Source organism: Carassius auratus, unplaced genomic scaffold (assembly GCF_003368295.1).
Source record: "Carassius auratus strain Wakin unplaced genomic scaffold, ASM336829v1 scaf_tig00029054, whole genome shotgun sequence".
Taxonomy (NCBI): Eukaryota; Metazoa; Chordata; class Actinopteri; order Cypriniformes; family Cyprinidae; genus Carassius; species Carassius auratus.
In genome coordinates this window covers 4,916-23,765 of record NW_020525738.1, presented here as the reverse complement: position 1 = coordinate 23,765, position 18,850 = coordinate 4,916, and the positions used below count along the sequence as shown (strand labels likewise).

The 18,850-nt window shown below is 38.6% G+C and overlaps 1 protein-coding gene across 1 annotated transcript; it reads left to right on the top strand.

Moving 5' to 3' along the window:
* The first annotated feature begins 12,115 nt into the window (after positions 1–12,115).
* LOC113079739 (G-protein coupled receptor 55-like) lies at positions 12,116–12,997 on the top strand. Its single transcript, XM_026251943.1, has one exon. It carries the CDS (start codon positions 12,116–12,118, stop codon positions 12,995–12,997), a length of 882 nt encoding a protein of 293 aa, XP_026107728.1.
* Positions 12,998–18,850: the final 5,853 nt, after the last annotated feature.

Sequence of the window (18,850 nt, the reverse complement as noted above, 5' to 3'; positions counted from 1 at the left end):
TTTTTTTGTTTTTGTTTTTGTTTTGTAAAGAAAGATTCCATGGACGTTAAAGGATTTTCATGGAACATCAGTACCAATAAAGACCCTTTATTAAGATTTTGTTAGATAAAAACTGTTATTTGGTCACTAACAAATATAATAGCATGATTTTCTTAACAATTTAAGGTGTAATAGGTACAGTATGTCTGTATAATATATATTTTTTATTATTTCTTATTTTATTAGAGCATTTTTTACAAGACAATAGTTTAAATTAACTAATTTCATGCTTTTCGATAAATTTAATGCGTTACTTCTTTGTAATTATATGTGAAAATTACTAGTTGGGAGGAAAAAGTATGCAGGTAAACTTAAAGATTCTCAGGGCAAACGCAAAAACACAACAGCATTGAAGTATAATTTCCTCTAATCTCAAATTCATCCATTACCATGTCTGCTTCTATAAATTACTAATAAAATGGAAAGAAAGAAAGAAAGAAGCTGGTTCGAATTTGAGCGGGATAGAATGAAACAGGAGCCAAGGAAACAACAGCCATGTACAGATGAACTAGAAAGATGAAAAAGCTCTCTGTATGGTGACCTAATTTTAGTGTCACACCCAACAGACCTGACCCCCCCCCCCCCCACAAAGACCACCCTGAGCTTGAAACACCCCAAACTCTTCCTGTTTAACTCAGTTAAACACATCTAGTTTCTGTCACTCTGATTTCTATGTTACCTGCTGTCCTTCTCACCTTTTGTTCCCTCCTGTCCTTCATTCACATAATAGCAGCCCATCCTTCAAAAATCATCAGCTTTCCACTGAGCTGGTCTCCATGGCTACAGCTGTTCTACTTCCTTTTAATACCATCATTCTCACTTTCAGTTAAACGAGACACTCTCACTTTCAGTGTTTCCTCTTTCTCGCTCGCTCATGAGACTTCTCAAACTTCAGCAGTGGTTTGGAGGTCACACAGCTTCATTTCATTCCCCTCCCACTATCAGATTCCAGAAAACTGGTGAATTCTATAAGAGAGAGAGAGAGAAGCATTGCTGAGAAACAGAGTGATTTAATGAGTCCCGGTGGCCAGTGCTTATATAACAGCTCTCTGCTGTGTTAGTGCTAGCTTAGAATATTCACATCACACTTGAGCTGATGCAAGAGGCCAAATCAGTATTCACAGCGAGCAGCGCATGCAGCAGGACCACACCAGCACACGGCAGATATAGAAGTCTCCTAACACTTTCTGACAGCGTGCACACTGCGCTTCACACCAGAGAGAGACATTTACAACATATTAGCAGGAAATGACACCACATATGACCATAGAAGGATGGGCAGAAACACAGAGAGAGACAGAGCAAAAGACAGGCAGATAGATAGATAGATAGATAGATGGATGGATGGATGGACGGACGGCCGGACGGACAGACGGAAAGATAGATAGATAGATAGATAGATAGATAGATAGATAGATAGATAGATAGATAGATAGATAGATAGATAGATATATATATAGATAGATAGACTGCAGCTTTCTTAATGGGTAAAAGTTAAATTTCAACAGGTGAATCATCATGCAGTCTAAATAAATAAAAATAATGTGCATTTCATCAACTAGTAATTTATCTTATTTACATCTATGCTATCTACAGCAGCTAATATTCACGGAGCTTCATTAACACAATGTGTGTGAATGTAGTGTGTGAGCACTTTGAGAAGTTATAATAAAATGTGTCAAATTTCTACAAGCAGCTTAAAAGTTCCTCAAAAAATTAAATTAAATTAAATTAAATTAAATTAAATTGCAGATACCATCAAATAAGAAAATAAAATCACAAAAATTAACTAAATGTGTAAAAAGGAACCATTTGAGGAAGAGATGGGTATGACACACACACACACACACACACACAACTCTCCGTGAAATACTTATGCTTATCGCACAAACCTGTCCTGGGCTGGAGCTGATGTCTGAAATCCTTCCTTGTAGAGCTCCAGTGTTTTTTAAAGTAAAAGAATACAAGATAGAACCACGAATCACACCAGAGATACAGAAAAATTTCATTTGGTGTCAGTACAAGAAGAACAACATCAGAGAGAAACAAAACACTGCATATTATAAATAATAGAATGGTGAGACAAGAGGATGCTGTTAACAGAATAGTGCAGGAGGTATGTGATGATGCTACTAACATGCAAATGATTGGGTTTGGCAAGATTTTGTTTAATGTTCTTGAAATAAGTCTCTCATTACCAAGAAGCATTTAAATGATCATAAAACACAGTAATATAGTGAAATATTATAGCAACCAATATAATCTATTTTTAATATATTTTAATATATTTAATATAATTTATCCCTGTGATGCAATGCACACACACACACACACACACACACACACACACACAAACACACACACACACACACACACACACACACACACACACACACACACACACACACACACACAGTTGTTTCATGTATATAAACATATGATACATAAATAAAGGAATATTGCTAGATTAGTACCAGCAGAAATAGACCAAACATAACAAAAACAAAAAAAGCTATAAAATAAAATTAGAAAGTAAAAAAAAATCGACTTTGGTGGGTCACTCAGAAGAGTGCAAAAGTAATGCATAAATGTTTATATATGTCTGCATGCCAAAAAAAATAGTAAAGTTTGATTGAATATTTTGATTGATTTGATATAGGCAGGTTTATTAAGGCTACCTGAATTTCTATCATAAGTGTTCAGCTGACCTACTTCAGATGTTCCATCATGGAAAAAAAAGATGCCATTCAGAAGAGAGTTAGACCATTCCTGAAAGAGAGAAATCGGTCATCCATTTTCACCTTCTTTCAAATCACCGAGACCCCAGACTCTGACCCTGGACTGTGTTGTAATTATTGGCTGCTTTTTTTCCCCAAGCACTTTTCTAAAGATGCGAAGAAAAAGCAATTTTGGGAGAGAATAAAAAGAAAGGTTTGGAAAGAAATTACTCTGATTCAGTACATTCAGACTAGAATGTGGCACACAGACAAAGAAAGAAAACACAGAGAGAGAAAGACCAAGAAAGAAGCAATTTACAGTAGAAAAGAGAGACAAGAGTTGTATAGTGTTCGAGGTTGATGTGAATAAACCTGACTGTCATTCTTCATCCGGCCAGCAGGCGCCAGTGTCCGGATTCTCATCTGTGTTACTTTAGCAGCATTGAGATACTGCTCAAGTTTTTATTAATATAATGAATTTGTTTTTATTTAAATATTTTGTTTTAATTTAAATTTCAGTTAAGTTTTAGTAATTTATTCTGTGCTTTTGTCATTTTGTAAAAATATGTCTATGTATAGTTTTTCATGTTTATTTCAGTTTTTTAGTCTAGTACATAAGGAAAGTTTTACTAAATGAAAATGAGATAAGTTAATTTAATAAAAAAGCTTAGACTTTAGTGTTTCCTACTAATAAAACAGGCATATGTGTGTGTGTGTGTGCGCGCGTGCGCATGTGTGTGTGTGCGCGCTTAACCACATACAGTAAACACTTACTGCACACCCTCAAAACCATACGCATCATTTTTTTTTTTTTTTTTTTTTTTACACATGAGCAAGTCCCATTCATTTCGTTTTTTTCATGTGTGAACACTTCACAATACCATTTTTATTTCAGTTTGTTATACTAGTACATAAGGTAAGTAAAAAATAAATGAAAATGAGAAATGTAGATAAAGGCCTGATAAAAATCTTATAATTTAGTGTATCTTAATAATAAAACAGGCATATATATATATATACAGTGGGTACGGAAAGTATTTAGACCCCCTTAAATTTTTCACTCTGATATGTTCAACCATTTGCTAAAATCATTTAAATTCATTTTTTTCCTCATTAATTTACACACAGCACCCCATATTTACAGAAAAACACAGAATTGTTGACATTTTTGGACATTTATTAAAAAAGAAAACTAAAATATCACATGGTCCTACAGTAAGTATTCAGACCCTTTACTCACTATTTAGTAGAAGCACCCATTTGATCTAATACAGCCATGAGTCTTTTGGGGAAAGATCAGAGGTGTAGTGGTAAAAAAAAAAGAGGTGGGTAAACTATAAATTCTGGGTGACCACATCATGGTCACGGTAAGGTGGGCCACTGCCTACTGGTGTATGTGTATCATGATGACATCGCTCTAGGCTATCATTTGATATTACTACCAAGGGTATCACTGGTTGTTCCCTCATATGGGTCACACAATCATTATTCAATTCATACATTAATCTAAGTTCTTGTTAAAGAGAAGGAATAATAAGGTTGAAATCTATAAAGTTTAATAAATGACAAAACAGAAAGATTTTTTTTTTTTTTTTAAAGAGGAATAGAGAGGGAGGCTTATATCCAGGGGTTCCAATGCAATGCACTTGTACGCAATGATTAGGGATTTGGGATTATTTTCATAGTCGATTAATCTGTTGAATATTTTTTCAATTAATCGGTTAGTTGTTTGGTCTATAATATGTCAGAAAAATGTGGATCAGTTTTTCTCCAAATGCCCAGGAATGGTCCTCAAATGTCTCGTTTTGTCCACAGCTCAAAGATATTCAGTTGACTGTCACAGAAGAGAGAACACACTAGAACATATTCACATTTAACAAGCTGGAATAATGTTTTTTTTTGTGTGTTTTTTTTTTTACTTTTGTCTTTCACATATTTTATCAATGACACAGACTGCAATGACACATACAGCTTCATTGCAGAAGGACATCATTTTGGTCACGTGGTTCACGTGAGATGATTGACAGCTTTACAAACTAATGATATTGCACTGATGTCATAGCTGACACGAATCAATAAGAGGAGAGTAATCGCTAGCTCTGTTAGCTGTTTTAGTTCTTCAGATCTCATAAATCAGTGTAAAATGAATAGAAATGTTATTCTGTATGAAATATTTTACAAACATGTCATCAAATTATTATTTCTTCAAATGTGCGTACCATTGGACTATAGCCATGGCGGATCGTTGATACTGTATGTATACGAACACAAATAAACCGGAGATGAGATGAATGGCTTCTGTATGAGTGATGATTTCTATTCAAAATAACGAACGTCATATTATTATTATTATTAATTGCAGGATATCCATTTTTGAATCTTGATGCAGTCTGTTTAATATGACTCAGGACTACCGAGTTGTCTCAGAGAGTGATTCGTTCATTTTGTGTTGACCGCACATGCGCATTACACAACATATGGGTTCTGAATCGACAGGTGAGGTCCGAGTCTTTTATTCTTCCTGTCAGTCCCATAGAGACGGAAAGAGAAAAGATTAGTTCATTTTGCTGAACGAGACTCAAAGATCCGAGTCAGTAAAATGATCCGAACTTCTCACTGCTGGCAACACCGCAAGCAATTGGTCAAAACTGACGACAAGTTGCAGCGCAATATGAAAGATTCGTCTTTAACAACAAACAACCTATGAAACTAATAATAAACAATATGAATCTAAAACGACATAAGCTTAATTTAAAATGTCATAGGAACTGTAGGCTATTTAGAGGTGGATAAACTCAATTTAGAGGTGGATAAACGCACTTTGGAGGTGGGTAAACGCTATTTCCGAATTTTGGGAGGTGCGTAAACGGCGTTTACGTGCGTTTAGCCTCCACTACATCCCTGGGAAAGATGCATCAAGTTCGTCAAACCTGGATTTTTGTCTCTCTGCCATTCCTCCTTGCAGATCCTCTCCAGTTCTGTCAGGTTGGATGGTAAATGTTGGTGGACAGCCATTTACAGGTTTCATGTTAAATTGGGTTTAAGTCAGGGCTCTGGCTGGACCATTCAAGAACAGTCAGGGAGTTGTTGTGAAGCCACTCCTTCATTATTTTAGCTGTGTAATTACAGGGTTATTGTCTTGTTGGAAGCTGAAACTTCGGCCCAGTCTGAGGTCCTGAGCACTCTGTAGAAGGTTTTCGTCCAGGATATCCCTGGCATTCATGCCGCATTCATCTTTCCCTCCATGGCAACTAGTCGTCCTGTCCCTGCAGCTGAAAAAAAACCCACAGCATGATGCTGCCACCACCATGCTTCACTGTTGGGACTGTAGGTGATGAGCAGTGCCTGGTTTTCTCCACACATACCACTTAGAATTAAGGTCAAAAAGTTCTATCTTGGTCTCATCAGACCAGAGAGTACTTCAGGTGGGGGCTTTCATGTGTCTTGCACCGTTGGGTCACTCTGCCATAAAGCCCTGACTGGTGGAGGGCTGCAGTGATGGTTGACTTTCTACAACTTTCTCCCACCTCCCGACTGCATCTCTGGAGCTCAGCCACAGTGATCTTTGGATTCACTTTACCTCTCTCACCAAGGCTCTTCTCGCCCGATAGCTCAGTTTGGCCAGACAGCCAGCTCTAGGAAGGGTTCTGGTCACCCCAAACGTCTTCCATTTAAGGATTATGGAGGCCACTGTGCTCTTATGAACCTTAACCTAATTTTTTTTGTAACCTTGGCCAGATCTGTGCCTTGCCATAATTCTGTCTCTGAGCTCTTCAGACACTTCCTTTGACCTCATGATTCTCAGTTGCTCTGACATGCACTGTGAGCTGTAAGGTCTTATATAGACAGGTGTGTGGCTTTCCTAATCAAGTCCAATCAGTATAATTACTTTGTGGTAATTACTTTGTGAAGTCTGTGTGTTACGCGTCAGCACTGATTAGTTTGTGGGCGTCTCCACTTATTGTCATCAGCAACAGCTGTCACTCATTACTCATCATTACTCATATATTGGCTTGTCTAGCGTCTTGTGTTCGTGAGAGCATTTTCATGTATGTGACCTTTGTTTACTTTCTTTTGTTTCTGTGTTGGGTGTCCATGTCTCCCCGGAACCCCGTCCACTCAACACATACCACCACCAAGCAACATCACTTACCTTCGACTCGCTTCCTCTTAGTTCCTGTGTCACCCTCTCCTGCTGCCAACTCATCCCCACCATCCAGATACTTCACCCACCGGCACCATCCCGGACAGTGCATTCCTCTCAGCTTCATATTTGTGTCTCATTGTCATCTTGTAACATTGTCTTCATTAAACTTTGTTAAATCTCACACCTGCTTCCTGCCACTCCTTCACCCAGTCGTTACAGAACGCTCTCACCCAACATGGAAGCAGCGAGCACCACTTCACTTTCGGAAATTCATCCATCACAGCGTCAACCGTATGGATCAGCAGCAGGAGAGCATCGTGAACACCGGACGCGCGATCCAAGCGCTGGTGACACAGGTGTCCAAGCTCACCCAGCAGATGCATCAACTCACCTCTCCCACTGCCCCCACCGCACCGCCTGCGCCGCCCATCCCCCAGGAGACCTCCCAGGTCCACTTCCGGCCAGAGCCGCGACTTCCGGCGCCTGAGAGCTACTCCTGTGAGCCTAACTTTTGCAAGACTTTCCTTAACAAATGTTCCATGTATTTTGCATTGCAGACCCGCACCTTCACGACGGAAGAGTCCAAGGTTGCGTTTGCTCTTACCCTACTCTCTGGCAGGGCCTTATGGGGGACGGCAGTGTGGGAAAATCGACATCTGTGTTGCACCTCGTTCCACGCCCTCTCCGAAAAGATGAGACGAGTGTTCGATCGAGCCGTGGCCAGCAGGGAGGCCGCTCACCAGCTCTTGGACCTCCGACAAGGGAAGTCGTCGGTGGTGGATTATTCCATGCAGGTGGGTAGAGCTCGGCTTTCCCGGAGGGAGAAAGAGCGGCGGAGGTCCCAAGGACTATGCTTATATTGCGGTGGCTCGGAGCACTCCATCCATTCATACCCAGTAAAAGAGCCAGCCCGGTAGTAAGTTTGAGGCAACTATCGGGTTGGATCTCCGCTGGGAAGTCCTCAACCACATCCTTCGACTCTCCTTCCGGTAAAACTGCGGTGGGAGAAAAACACTCACGACTGTCATGCCCTTCTGGACTCTGGGGCCGAAAGTAGTTTCATTGACTCTCTCCTTGCACATCACTTGAACCTTCCTGTCCTTCCTGTGTCTCATCCCATCCATGTCACCGCACTCAATGGCCAGGAACTGCAACACATTACTCACTACACTGAACCCATAACTCTGCTCACCTCAGGCAACCACAGTGAAACCATATCATTTAACTCATGGACTCCCCTGTCACTCCCATTGTTTTAGGTCACCCCTGGTTAATCAAACATTATCCACAAGATGATTGGGGTTCCAACACAGTCACCTTGTGAAGTGTAAGTTGTCATGAGTCTTGTCTGGTTTCTGCTTGTCACTGGTTGGAAGGGTCAGGGGTACCTTTCATTGTTTGGACCGATCACAAGAATTTAGAGTACATTAGAACTGCCAAAAGACTCAATTCCAGGCAGGCTCGGTGGGCACTTTTTTCGGTCGTTTAGATTTTACTCTGTCGTACTGCCCGGGTTCCAAAAATGTCAAACCGATTCTTTGTCACGTCTTTTTGATTCCTTCCGCACGCCCGGTGACTCCCAAGTGTATTTTACCGGAGAAAATAGTCATCTCAACACTCGAATGGGAGGTTGAATCGAACGTCAAGACAGCCTTAGAAGGGGTAAGGCCTCCGCCCGTTTGCCCACCGAATTGTTTATTTGTGCCGGAGGAGTTACGGTCCGAAGTTATTCAGTGGGGTCACTGCTCTAACGTTGCTTGTCATCCAGGGATATGATGATATTATGATGTGGTGGGCTGCTGTGGGCCAGAAAGCCTGGGCAACTTTTTGGTCCCAGTCCGCCGCTGAATAGCACACCCCTATCCAAAAAGCACAACCAGTGGTATTAATAATGTTATCCTGAGTGTGAACTAAGTGTTACCAGAATTTGTTTTAATTACGTTTTAATTAAAAATAAAAGTTTTGTGTTTAATGTATTTGTGCTGATGTTGAAATGGATTTCAAAACATCCGAAATATCGAATGTTATCGAAAAAAAGTATCGTTATGAACCGGTATCGAAACTGAGGTATTGAAATTGGCACCGGATTGAAAGATTTTGAACAATACCCAGCCCTACCCAATTCATATCCAAATTTTGGAAGGAATTTTGTAAATTGTTAGGAGCGACGGTTAGTCTGTCTTCGGGTTATAATGCCCAGAGTAACGGGCAGTCTGGGCGAGCCAACCAAGATTTAGAGAGAACGTTGCAGTGTTTAGTCTCCAAGAATCCTTTTTCCTGGAGCCAACAACTCTCTATGGTGGAGTATGCTCACAATTCGTTACCAGTGTCAGTCACGTGCCATTCTCCGTTTCAGTGCAACTTAGGGTACCAGCCACCGGTTTTTCCTAGTCTGGAGTCTGAAGTCGCGGTCCCCTCTGCTCACGCATTTCTCTAGAGGTGCCACCGCACCTGGACCAGAGCCCACGAGACTCTGCTCCAGATGAGGGAGCTCACTAAGGCCAATGCCGATCTCCACCGGTCAAAGCATCCCGTTTATGTCGTGGGTCAAAAAGTGTGGCTTTCTACTAACAATATTCCTCTCCGCTCCGTTTCTAACAAATTAGCTCCCAAATTTATTTGCCCTTTTCCTGTCACCAAGATCATAAGTCCGGTGACAGTCCGCCTCAACCTACCTCCAGCGTACAGGAGAATACATCCCACCTTCCATGTGTCCGAAATTAAACCCGTGTTTTATTCACGGATTAATCCGCCTACCCCGGTTACCCCACCGCCGCGTCTCGTAGATGGGGAGCTGACTTATTCGGTGAATCGTATTCTGGACTCGAGACGGAGGGGACGAGGATTCCAGTGCTTGGTGGACTGGGAAGGTTACCGTCCGGAGGAGAGGAGTTGGGTACCTGCTAGGGACAATCTGGATCACTACCTTATTGATGATTACAATCAGCAGGTAGGCCCTTCTGGGATCTCCAGGAGGCGTTCTATAGAGGGGGGGGGGGGGTGTACTGTCACAGTTGGTAAAACGTGATCTCAGGGATCTGCCCTTTGTGGGTGAAGTCTGTGTGTTATGCATCAGCACTGATTAGTTTGTGGGCATCTCCGCTAATTGTCATCAGCAACAGCTGTCACTCATTACTCATCTCTATATATTGACTTGTCTAGCGTCTTGTGTTCGTGAGAGCGTTGTTTCATGTATATGACCTATGTTTGCTTTCTTGTGTGTTCCTGCGTTGGATGTTCGTGTCCGTGTCCCATCCACTTTACGCATACCACCACCAAGCAACATCACTTACCTTCGGCTCGCTTCCCTTCAGTTCCTGTGTCACCCTCTCCTGCTGCCAACTCACCTCCGCCATCCGGATACTTCACCCACCGGCACCATCCTGGACAGTGTAATCCTCTCAGCTTCATCTTTGTTTCTCATTGTCGTCTTGTATCATTGTCCTCATTAAACTGTGTTAAATCTCGCACTTGCTTCCTGCCACTCCTTCACCCAGTCGTTACAGTTTTTCAGTCAATATGGGGTGTTGTGTATACATTGAGGAAAAAATGAACTTTGAAATTATTTTAGCAAATCTCTGCAATATAACAAAGAGTGAAAAATTTAAGGGGGTCTAAATTCCGTACCCACTGTATATATCTCTGCTCACCGTCCATATGCATCATGTTTTTTAAGAGCAAGCCCCACTCATTTAGTTTTTCCATCTGTGCACATTTCACAATACCTATTTTTTTTTTTTTTTGCAGGTAAACTTTATAACACCATATATTTATGGCACACCATGTAAAAACTGCATATCATTCAGCATCAGCAGAGGAAAGACGCAGGCTGTCAGGTCATGCAACATACAGCCTACGCTTTTCAGTTCTTTAAACCTAGGGCTTGTCACAGCGTCCAGAACTGCACTTCTGACAGACTCACAGGCTTTTTTTTGAGAGAAGAACAAGCTAGAAATCATGGTGAGTTGTTCTTGTTGTCAATCAGGGAAATGAAGGGATAACTAGACGTAAAAAAAAAAAAAAAAAATAATAAATTAGCAGTCAAGCTTGTTTAATTAATATTATGGTATTTAAGGCAATGAGTTTAAATGCTAGGGATTACGGAAGAGTTTACAGAAGTCATGCTGAATCATGTAATTATTCAAAACATCTAACATCATTTTTGATAACATATTATTCACATTCATGGTTATTTCACTGACATATTTATTTATATAGCCCCTTTAGAAACAAATGTAAAATTAATGAAGTCCTTTACAACAATAAACTAGCTAAATAAATTAATAATAAAATAAAATAATATTAAATAGAGTAAATCCTAAAATCATAACTAATTCTTTACAAATGTAATATTTGTCATTATACTGCCTGCAGCAGGAATATACTAGCACGTTTTATTATTATAAAAATAAGAGCGTAAAAACCTGTATGTTTTACATGTTATTATTTTGTATTCTGAGCTTGTATTTTAATGCATGTTTCTAAACTGCATATAAAACTATTTTACGTCACAATCAACTTCTTATTAATTACAAAGCTATTGTTTGTTAAAGCATTGCATATAACCTTAAAATGCTACACTTCCTGTCCTCATTTATACATGTATACATGACTGTTGTAAAACCACAGTGTGTTTTTTTACATCAAGCTGCATGTTTCAGTATGCTTCTCTGCACGTACACGCTCTACAGTCTGCATACAGAGGACAAGAAACTATTTATAAATTTAAGATACATTTAAAAATGTGTCAATATCATAAATAAAATGTAAAACCATGTGGCATTTATTCTACACAAAGTACATTCTCCAAGATAAATAAGTAGTATGTTCTTCAAATGATAAAACAAAATGTATTTGCACACTTCCTGGTTGGGAAACATTAATTGCTCATGATGAAACACAACCCACCTCTAACCTCTAACTTCATAAGAATTGACTTCACACACACAGCGCAAATCACCAAAACTACAAGAATCTGATCAATTGAATTCTGAGAAAAGAATTGCATTATTCGTCTGACACATTTTGCTATTTAATTAAAAAAATGAGCCAAAATAACTGAAAAGTGAAATTAAAACAGGCTATCCTTCAGCATCTGAGCTCATGTATTTAAATATTTTACTTGTAATGATAAGAACTTAAATCTCTTAAAGCAGCTTTCTCACTTAAATGACCACTAACCCTTTGTACAATATCATTGGCTCTGGTCTAGATGGAATATAACTGCAGTGCAGAGAGGAGCAACACAGACAAAGCACTCAGTTACTTTGAACGTGTTGCCTACCCACCTGTCTTCATAGTGGGTCTTTTCTTCAACGTCACAGCTCTGTGTATCTTCTGCCGCCTCAAGCGCTGGACAGACACGCACATCTACATGTTCAATCTACTGGTGGTTGATTTCCAAGCCATTATTTTTCTACCTTTCAAGATACTGGAAGCCTTTTGCCCGATTAAACCCAGTGTATTGTGTACATTCCTGCTGTGCACCCAATACTCCAAAATGTACAGCAGCATCTTCACCATTACAGCCATCAGCTTTCAGCGATTCATAGCCGTCAAGTTTCCGTTTCTGACCAAAGCACTGGCCTCCAGAAGTAAGATGATCGCCATTTCAAAGTGCATCTTCATCTGGATGATAGTAGTAGTCATCTGTGCTAGTAACTATGAAAACCTTCTCCCAGACAAATTACAGACCTGTTATGACCGAAAAATAACAGACAAGCTTGGTTCAAGATTTTTCTATCTTTTAGAGATTTTAGGTTATCTTATTCCAGTGCTCATCATCATACTTTGCTCCACACAAACCATCTACATCCTGATCAGATCCCTTAAGCATGTCCAAGGCAGGGATAAAATGGAAAGGACAAACATTGCCGCTATCATCACTGCGAACATGTTCACATTCATAGTTTGCTTCACGCCTGTTCATATTGGTCTTTTGTTGCAATATGTAGCATCAGATGAATCACGTGACTTTGTGCATGTGTTTCTTGATGTCTCTGAGTGGATCGCTACTACCAACTGCTGTCTGGATTCGATTGGCTATTACTTTCTGCTGAAAAGAGCTAGTAAAAGGGACACTTGTTCATACTGAATGTAAAAAGTTATCTAGAGTAAGTTGATCTAGATTAGATTGAGGCAGATCCCCGTCATATGTGACGAACACAGTATAACAAACATATATGATGGAATTCAATAATATTATTTAAATAAAATTATTATATTATATTATATTATAAGCTTAGCTATGATTTTATCCAGTGACTTTGATCACATGCAATTTTTATCTGAGCAATATATAGATTTATACATTGTATTATTTTTATATTATGTTTACGTAATCAGGTTCCAAAAACTAAGTACTTGTAATAAGATTTAGTTAAATACTCTTAACCAGAGTATAGTTGGTTATTTATTGAATAGATTATAACACATTATTAACACAATAGCAATAAATGATATACCCTTAGTCTACTCAGTGCTGTGTGTGTGCACTTGGATGGGTTAAACGCAGAGCACCAATTCCAAGTAACATACTTTGCAAATGTCACGACTTTCACTTTTCACTTTCATAATTTATTGATTCTCCCTATTCCTCTTTTTCATCTTTTAAATGTTGTTATTTGTAAAATAACCTACTGCTTCTGCATTCATTCATTTTATACAGAATATCTCTTTGGGTTTTTGAGGCTTTAGCCTTTGTAACTTAATGGATCTAATCTATGCATGAACAGCTTGTAACACTCCAAAGAGAAAGGAAAACTTGAAATTGCATCATATGACCCCTTTGAGATACACAAATTCACATTATTTCTCATTTATATGCAATGCAGGCATTCCCAAACTTTTTTGTCATCTGCACTTTTTTACCTAATATATTAACTAGAAGTACCCTGAGATTTTAAAATAAATATTTTAATAATTATCACATTTGTATGTTTACAGTTCCCTGTTGGTTAATGGTCAATTACTGTACATGTAAGTAAACACATTTATTTTAGTGTTTTATTTTGATTGATGTTATTAAATGTTAGAATAATTTTTTTTTTTTAAATGTTATGATTTAATGCATTATTATCTTTTCATTAAACTCCCGAAGCCTCTGCAGTTCATTTACAAACCCCAGTTTGGGAAAAATTGAAGTAGCATAATGTTAAACGCACTTCATGTTATTAATTACATCGAATGGAATATATTTTCTTACTCTTTGTATGTTTTATATCAGTATGGTATGAGATAGTCCTATTTAAATCAATGTGATGAAGTTAGGTCAAAAGTAACCAAAGAGTATTCTGATTACATTAACTTAAAAGTGTAATGTAATGGATTATGTTACTAACTACAATGTTTGTCATGTAATTTGCAATCAGTAACAGACTACATTTTGTAAGCAATCTACCCAGCATTTGTTATCATTATATTTTCAATGCATTTCTTTTAATAAACTGATTTATTTATTATCATTTATATTATATTTTGTATTATTTTTATATATTTTCTTAAAGAAAAATGATTTTAAAATAGTTATGAATAAAGTACACAAATCTAAATAATAAATCATCATTTGAGATGATGGATAGATGCTCTGAGCAGGTTTCACGGTTTGTCATGTAAGGTTAAACCGCCATCTAGTGATCATTCAGTGTGTACGTCACATGCTTTGTCTCTGCAGTCTCGTGCTCACAGAGTAGACATCAAAAGCATTTGGCACGTGGCAATAGGTGTAGCGATTAAATGATCACATGAACTGAAAACTGCCAGTGTTAAATAACTAATCAGGTCTAGGGAGTCCTAAAAACACCATCCATATTATTAGTAATACATTTTTTCTTCGTCATGTTACCATAAAAGCAGGCCTAACGCAGGGCCATCGCTAGTGGGGTGAAAGGTGGTGACGATTATAGGGGCCCACGGCTGAGGGGGTGCCCCGGCGATCTCAACCGCTTGGATGAGGCCAGCCTAAAAAGATGCTCAGGACAGTTTACACCGACAGACCACTGCTGCTTGTGTTCAGGAAAGCTTATAATTTTCATGTGTTTTTAAGCCTTGCCACTTCAGCAACACTGAACCGAGCTCTCCTTTGCGAAGTTCTCCTCGAGGTACCTGCTGCACACGAATTAACAAATACGAATCGCAGTTTAAACAGACAGAAAAGGACATGAAAGAGCCCAATTCAGCCCCGCGGTGTTCTGGTGTTAAGTTAAAAATTACAAATTTCAAACAGGGCCCACTGGTACAACCTTCATCGGGGCCCCACAAACCCCAGCTACGGCCCTGGTGAACGCAAAGCATTTTGGGAATCCGCGGCACAAACATTAGGCGCCAGACTTCTTTTGCATGGAGGGAAGAACACAGTGTTCAAGATGCCGTCTACCTGCTGTGTTATAAACTGCAATAGTCGTTCTCACGATAGAAGTGGGTAAGATCGGAATATCCTTTTATCGTTTTCCAGTATGGAAAACTAATAGTACAAGCCATGTTTCAGAGGTGACAAAAAGGCGACGAATGGCATGGATAGCAGCGGTAAGGAGGCCAAGATTACCATCGATCACACTCCACTACACATGATGGTTGCCCTGTGTATAGCTAATCTGGATTCCTCAGGAATAGAGGTTGTGATATGACACAATTTCTTTATATTGTTACTGTCAGACACTACACCTGCCCCTGAGATAGAAGCTCCTGTGAATCCACCTCCATCACCGGACACTGTCCACACCACTCATGAGACTGAGCTGAAGACTTTGCTGGATACAATTGTGGTTGTGTGCTGTGCTTTGATCAATATGTGTCCAAGTATTGCTGTGAAGGTGTCATGTTAGAATTATACACCATGCTCACATCTAATATGTAAATGTTTTTTTTTTTTTTTCAAAAGATTTTGTAATGTCTCTTCTCACATTTAATGTTTTTTTTAGCCATGTCTGTAAATAAAAAAAACAAAAACAAAGATTGAATGAAATTCTGCCCCCTTTATCTGTATTAAGGAAGAATTGTGCAAAATCAGTGTTCTTTGGTTGCAAACACAATTACATAACTTAAATAGTAGTAACAACCAACTTAATTTCAGTTTCTTTACATATTTAACATGTAAATACATTCATATGAATACATTAACATGTAAATACATTTAGATGAACACATTTACATTTGTAAAGAGTCCATAGAAATGATGAGAAACTGGAAATGTATGAGGTAGGTTATGGGTGATAAGTCACAGACAAGTGACTCTTCTCTGGCTGGTGCGCTGCTGAGTCCCACACAGTCTAAATGGAACCACAGTTCTGATTATCGCAAGCAAACATGTCATCAAGCTCTTCAGGCTGTCAGCAAAAGCACCACGACACAGCCTTTTCACATGCCCTTCTTTTGGGCTGGAGGGTGTTACCTTGATCAGTCGCTCTGCTCGTAAGGATCGAGTCCTTTGATTCTCTTTATTTTCTCGTCATATCTCATCTTTGCATTAGAATTTAGTTTAAGGCGGTATGGTCCGACAATGTTTTCTTTAGCCCGCTGCATTTTGTAAGATTATATTCTGTTTTTCACGCTACTTTTTCATTATTTTGATCCCAGAACATTAGCCTGCAATGCCAGACCATGTTAACTGGCCAAACATACCCATAATTCTTTGCGTTCTGATGACGTTGAGATGAAACCAATCAAATAGCGTCGTGTGCGGGGCATTGAGCAAGTCTGCATAGCGCATTAAAAAATCTAATTGACTTTAATCAAACCTCGGATCCATGATAAGTTTTGTGTTCCGTCTCAACACTAGTGTAGTAGCACTGATCACTAAAATAATTAAGCAGAGGACGGGATACATTGACCAGAAAGGGGGAAATCCCACGCATTCCGCCCCCCCCCCAGCAAGTCGCACCCTGTGTGTGTGTGTTTGTGTGTGTGTGTACTTAACCACATACCTTCACACTAAATACTCTGCACCCTCCATAAGCATCATGTTTTTTTTTTTTTAAAGAGCAAGCCCCACTCATTTAGTTTTCCATCTGTGCACATTTCACAATACCTTTTTTTTTTTTTTTTTTTTTTTGTGCAGGTAAACTTTATAACACCAAATATTTATGGCACACCATGTAAAAACTGCATATTACCAGTGCTGAAAATGGAAATCTGTAGACAGCAGTGAGTGTGTACCAGTGTTCTGACACCTTATAGCACTTTCAGTGTCAAAGGTTCAATCATAATCTACATTGATGATGCAACATCATTCAGCATCAGCAGAGGAAAGACGCAGGCTGTCAGGTCATGCAACATACAGCCTACGCTTTTCAGTTCTTTAAACCTAGGGCTTGTCACAGCACCCAGAACTGCACTTCTGACGGACTCACAGGCTTTTTTTTGAGAGAAGAACAAGCTAGAAATCATGGTGAGTTGTTCTTGTTGTCAATCAGGGAAATGGAGGGATAACTAGACGTAAAAAAAAAAAAAAGATTATTCAATTAGCAGTCAAGCTTGTTTTATTAATATTATGGTATTTAAGGCAGTGAGTTTAAATGCTAGGGATTACGGAAGAGTTTACAGAAGTCATGCTGAATCATGTAATTATTCAAAACATCATTATTTTTAATAACATAATTCATATTCATGGTAATTTCACTGATAGATTTATTTATATAGCACCTTTAGAAACAAATTTAAAATTAATGAAGTACTTTACAGCAATAAACTAGCTAAATACATTAATAATAAAATAAAATAATATTAAATAGAGTAAATCCTAAAATCATAACTAATTCTTTACAAATGTAATATTTGTAATTATACTGCCTGTAGCAGGAATATACTAGCACTTTTTATTATTATAAATATAAGAGCATAAAAACCTGTATGTTTTACAAGTTATGATTTTGTATTCAGAGCTTTAAAGCATGTTTCTAAACTGCATATAAAACTATTTTACGTCACAATCAACTTCTTATTCATTACTAAGCTATTGTTTGTTAAAGCATTGCATGTAACCTCAAAATGCTACACTTCCTGTCCTCATTTATGTATTTAAATATACATGACTGTTTTAAAACCACAGTGTGTTTTTTTTTTTTTACATCAAGCTGCATGTTTCAGTATGCTTCTCTGCACGTACACGCTCTACAGTCTGCATACAGAGGTCAAGAAACTATTTATAAATTTAAGATACATTTAAATAATTGTCACTATCATAGATTAAATTTAAAACCATGTGGCATTTATTCTACACAAAGTTCATTTTCCAAGATAAATAAGTAGTATGTTCTTCAAATGATAAAACAAAATGTATTTGCACACTTCCTGGTTGGGAAACATTAATCGCTCATGATGAAACACAACCCACCTCTAACTTCATAAGAATTGACTTCACACAGACAGAACAAACCACCGAAACTACAAGATACTGATCAGATTAATTCTGAGAAAATAATCTGCAGCATTCGTCTGACACATTTTGCTATTTAATAAAAAAAAAAATTAGCCAAAATAACTCTGAAAAGTGAAGTTAGTGTAGATAAACAGGCTATCCTGCAGCATCTGAGCTCATGCATTTTAATATTTTACTTGTAATGATAAGAACTTGAACCTCTTAAAGCAGCTTTCTCACTTAAATGACCACTAACCCTTTGAACAATATCATTGGCTCTGGTCTAGATGGAATATAACTGCAGTGCAGAGAGGAGCAACACAGACAAAGCACTCAGTTACTTTGAACGTGTTGCCTACCCACCTGTCTTCATAGTGGGGCTTTTCTTCAACGTCACAGCTCTGTGTATCTTCTGCCGCCTCAAGCGCTGGACAGACACGCACATCTACATGTTCAATCTACTGGTGGCCGATTTCCTAGCCATTATTTTTCTACCTTTCAGGATACTGGAAGCTTTTTGCCAGATTACACCCAGTGTATTGTGTACATTCCTGCTGTGCACCCAATACTCTAACATGTACAGCAGCATCTTCA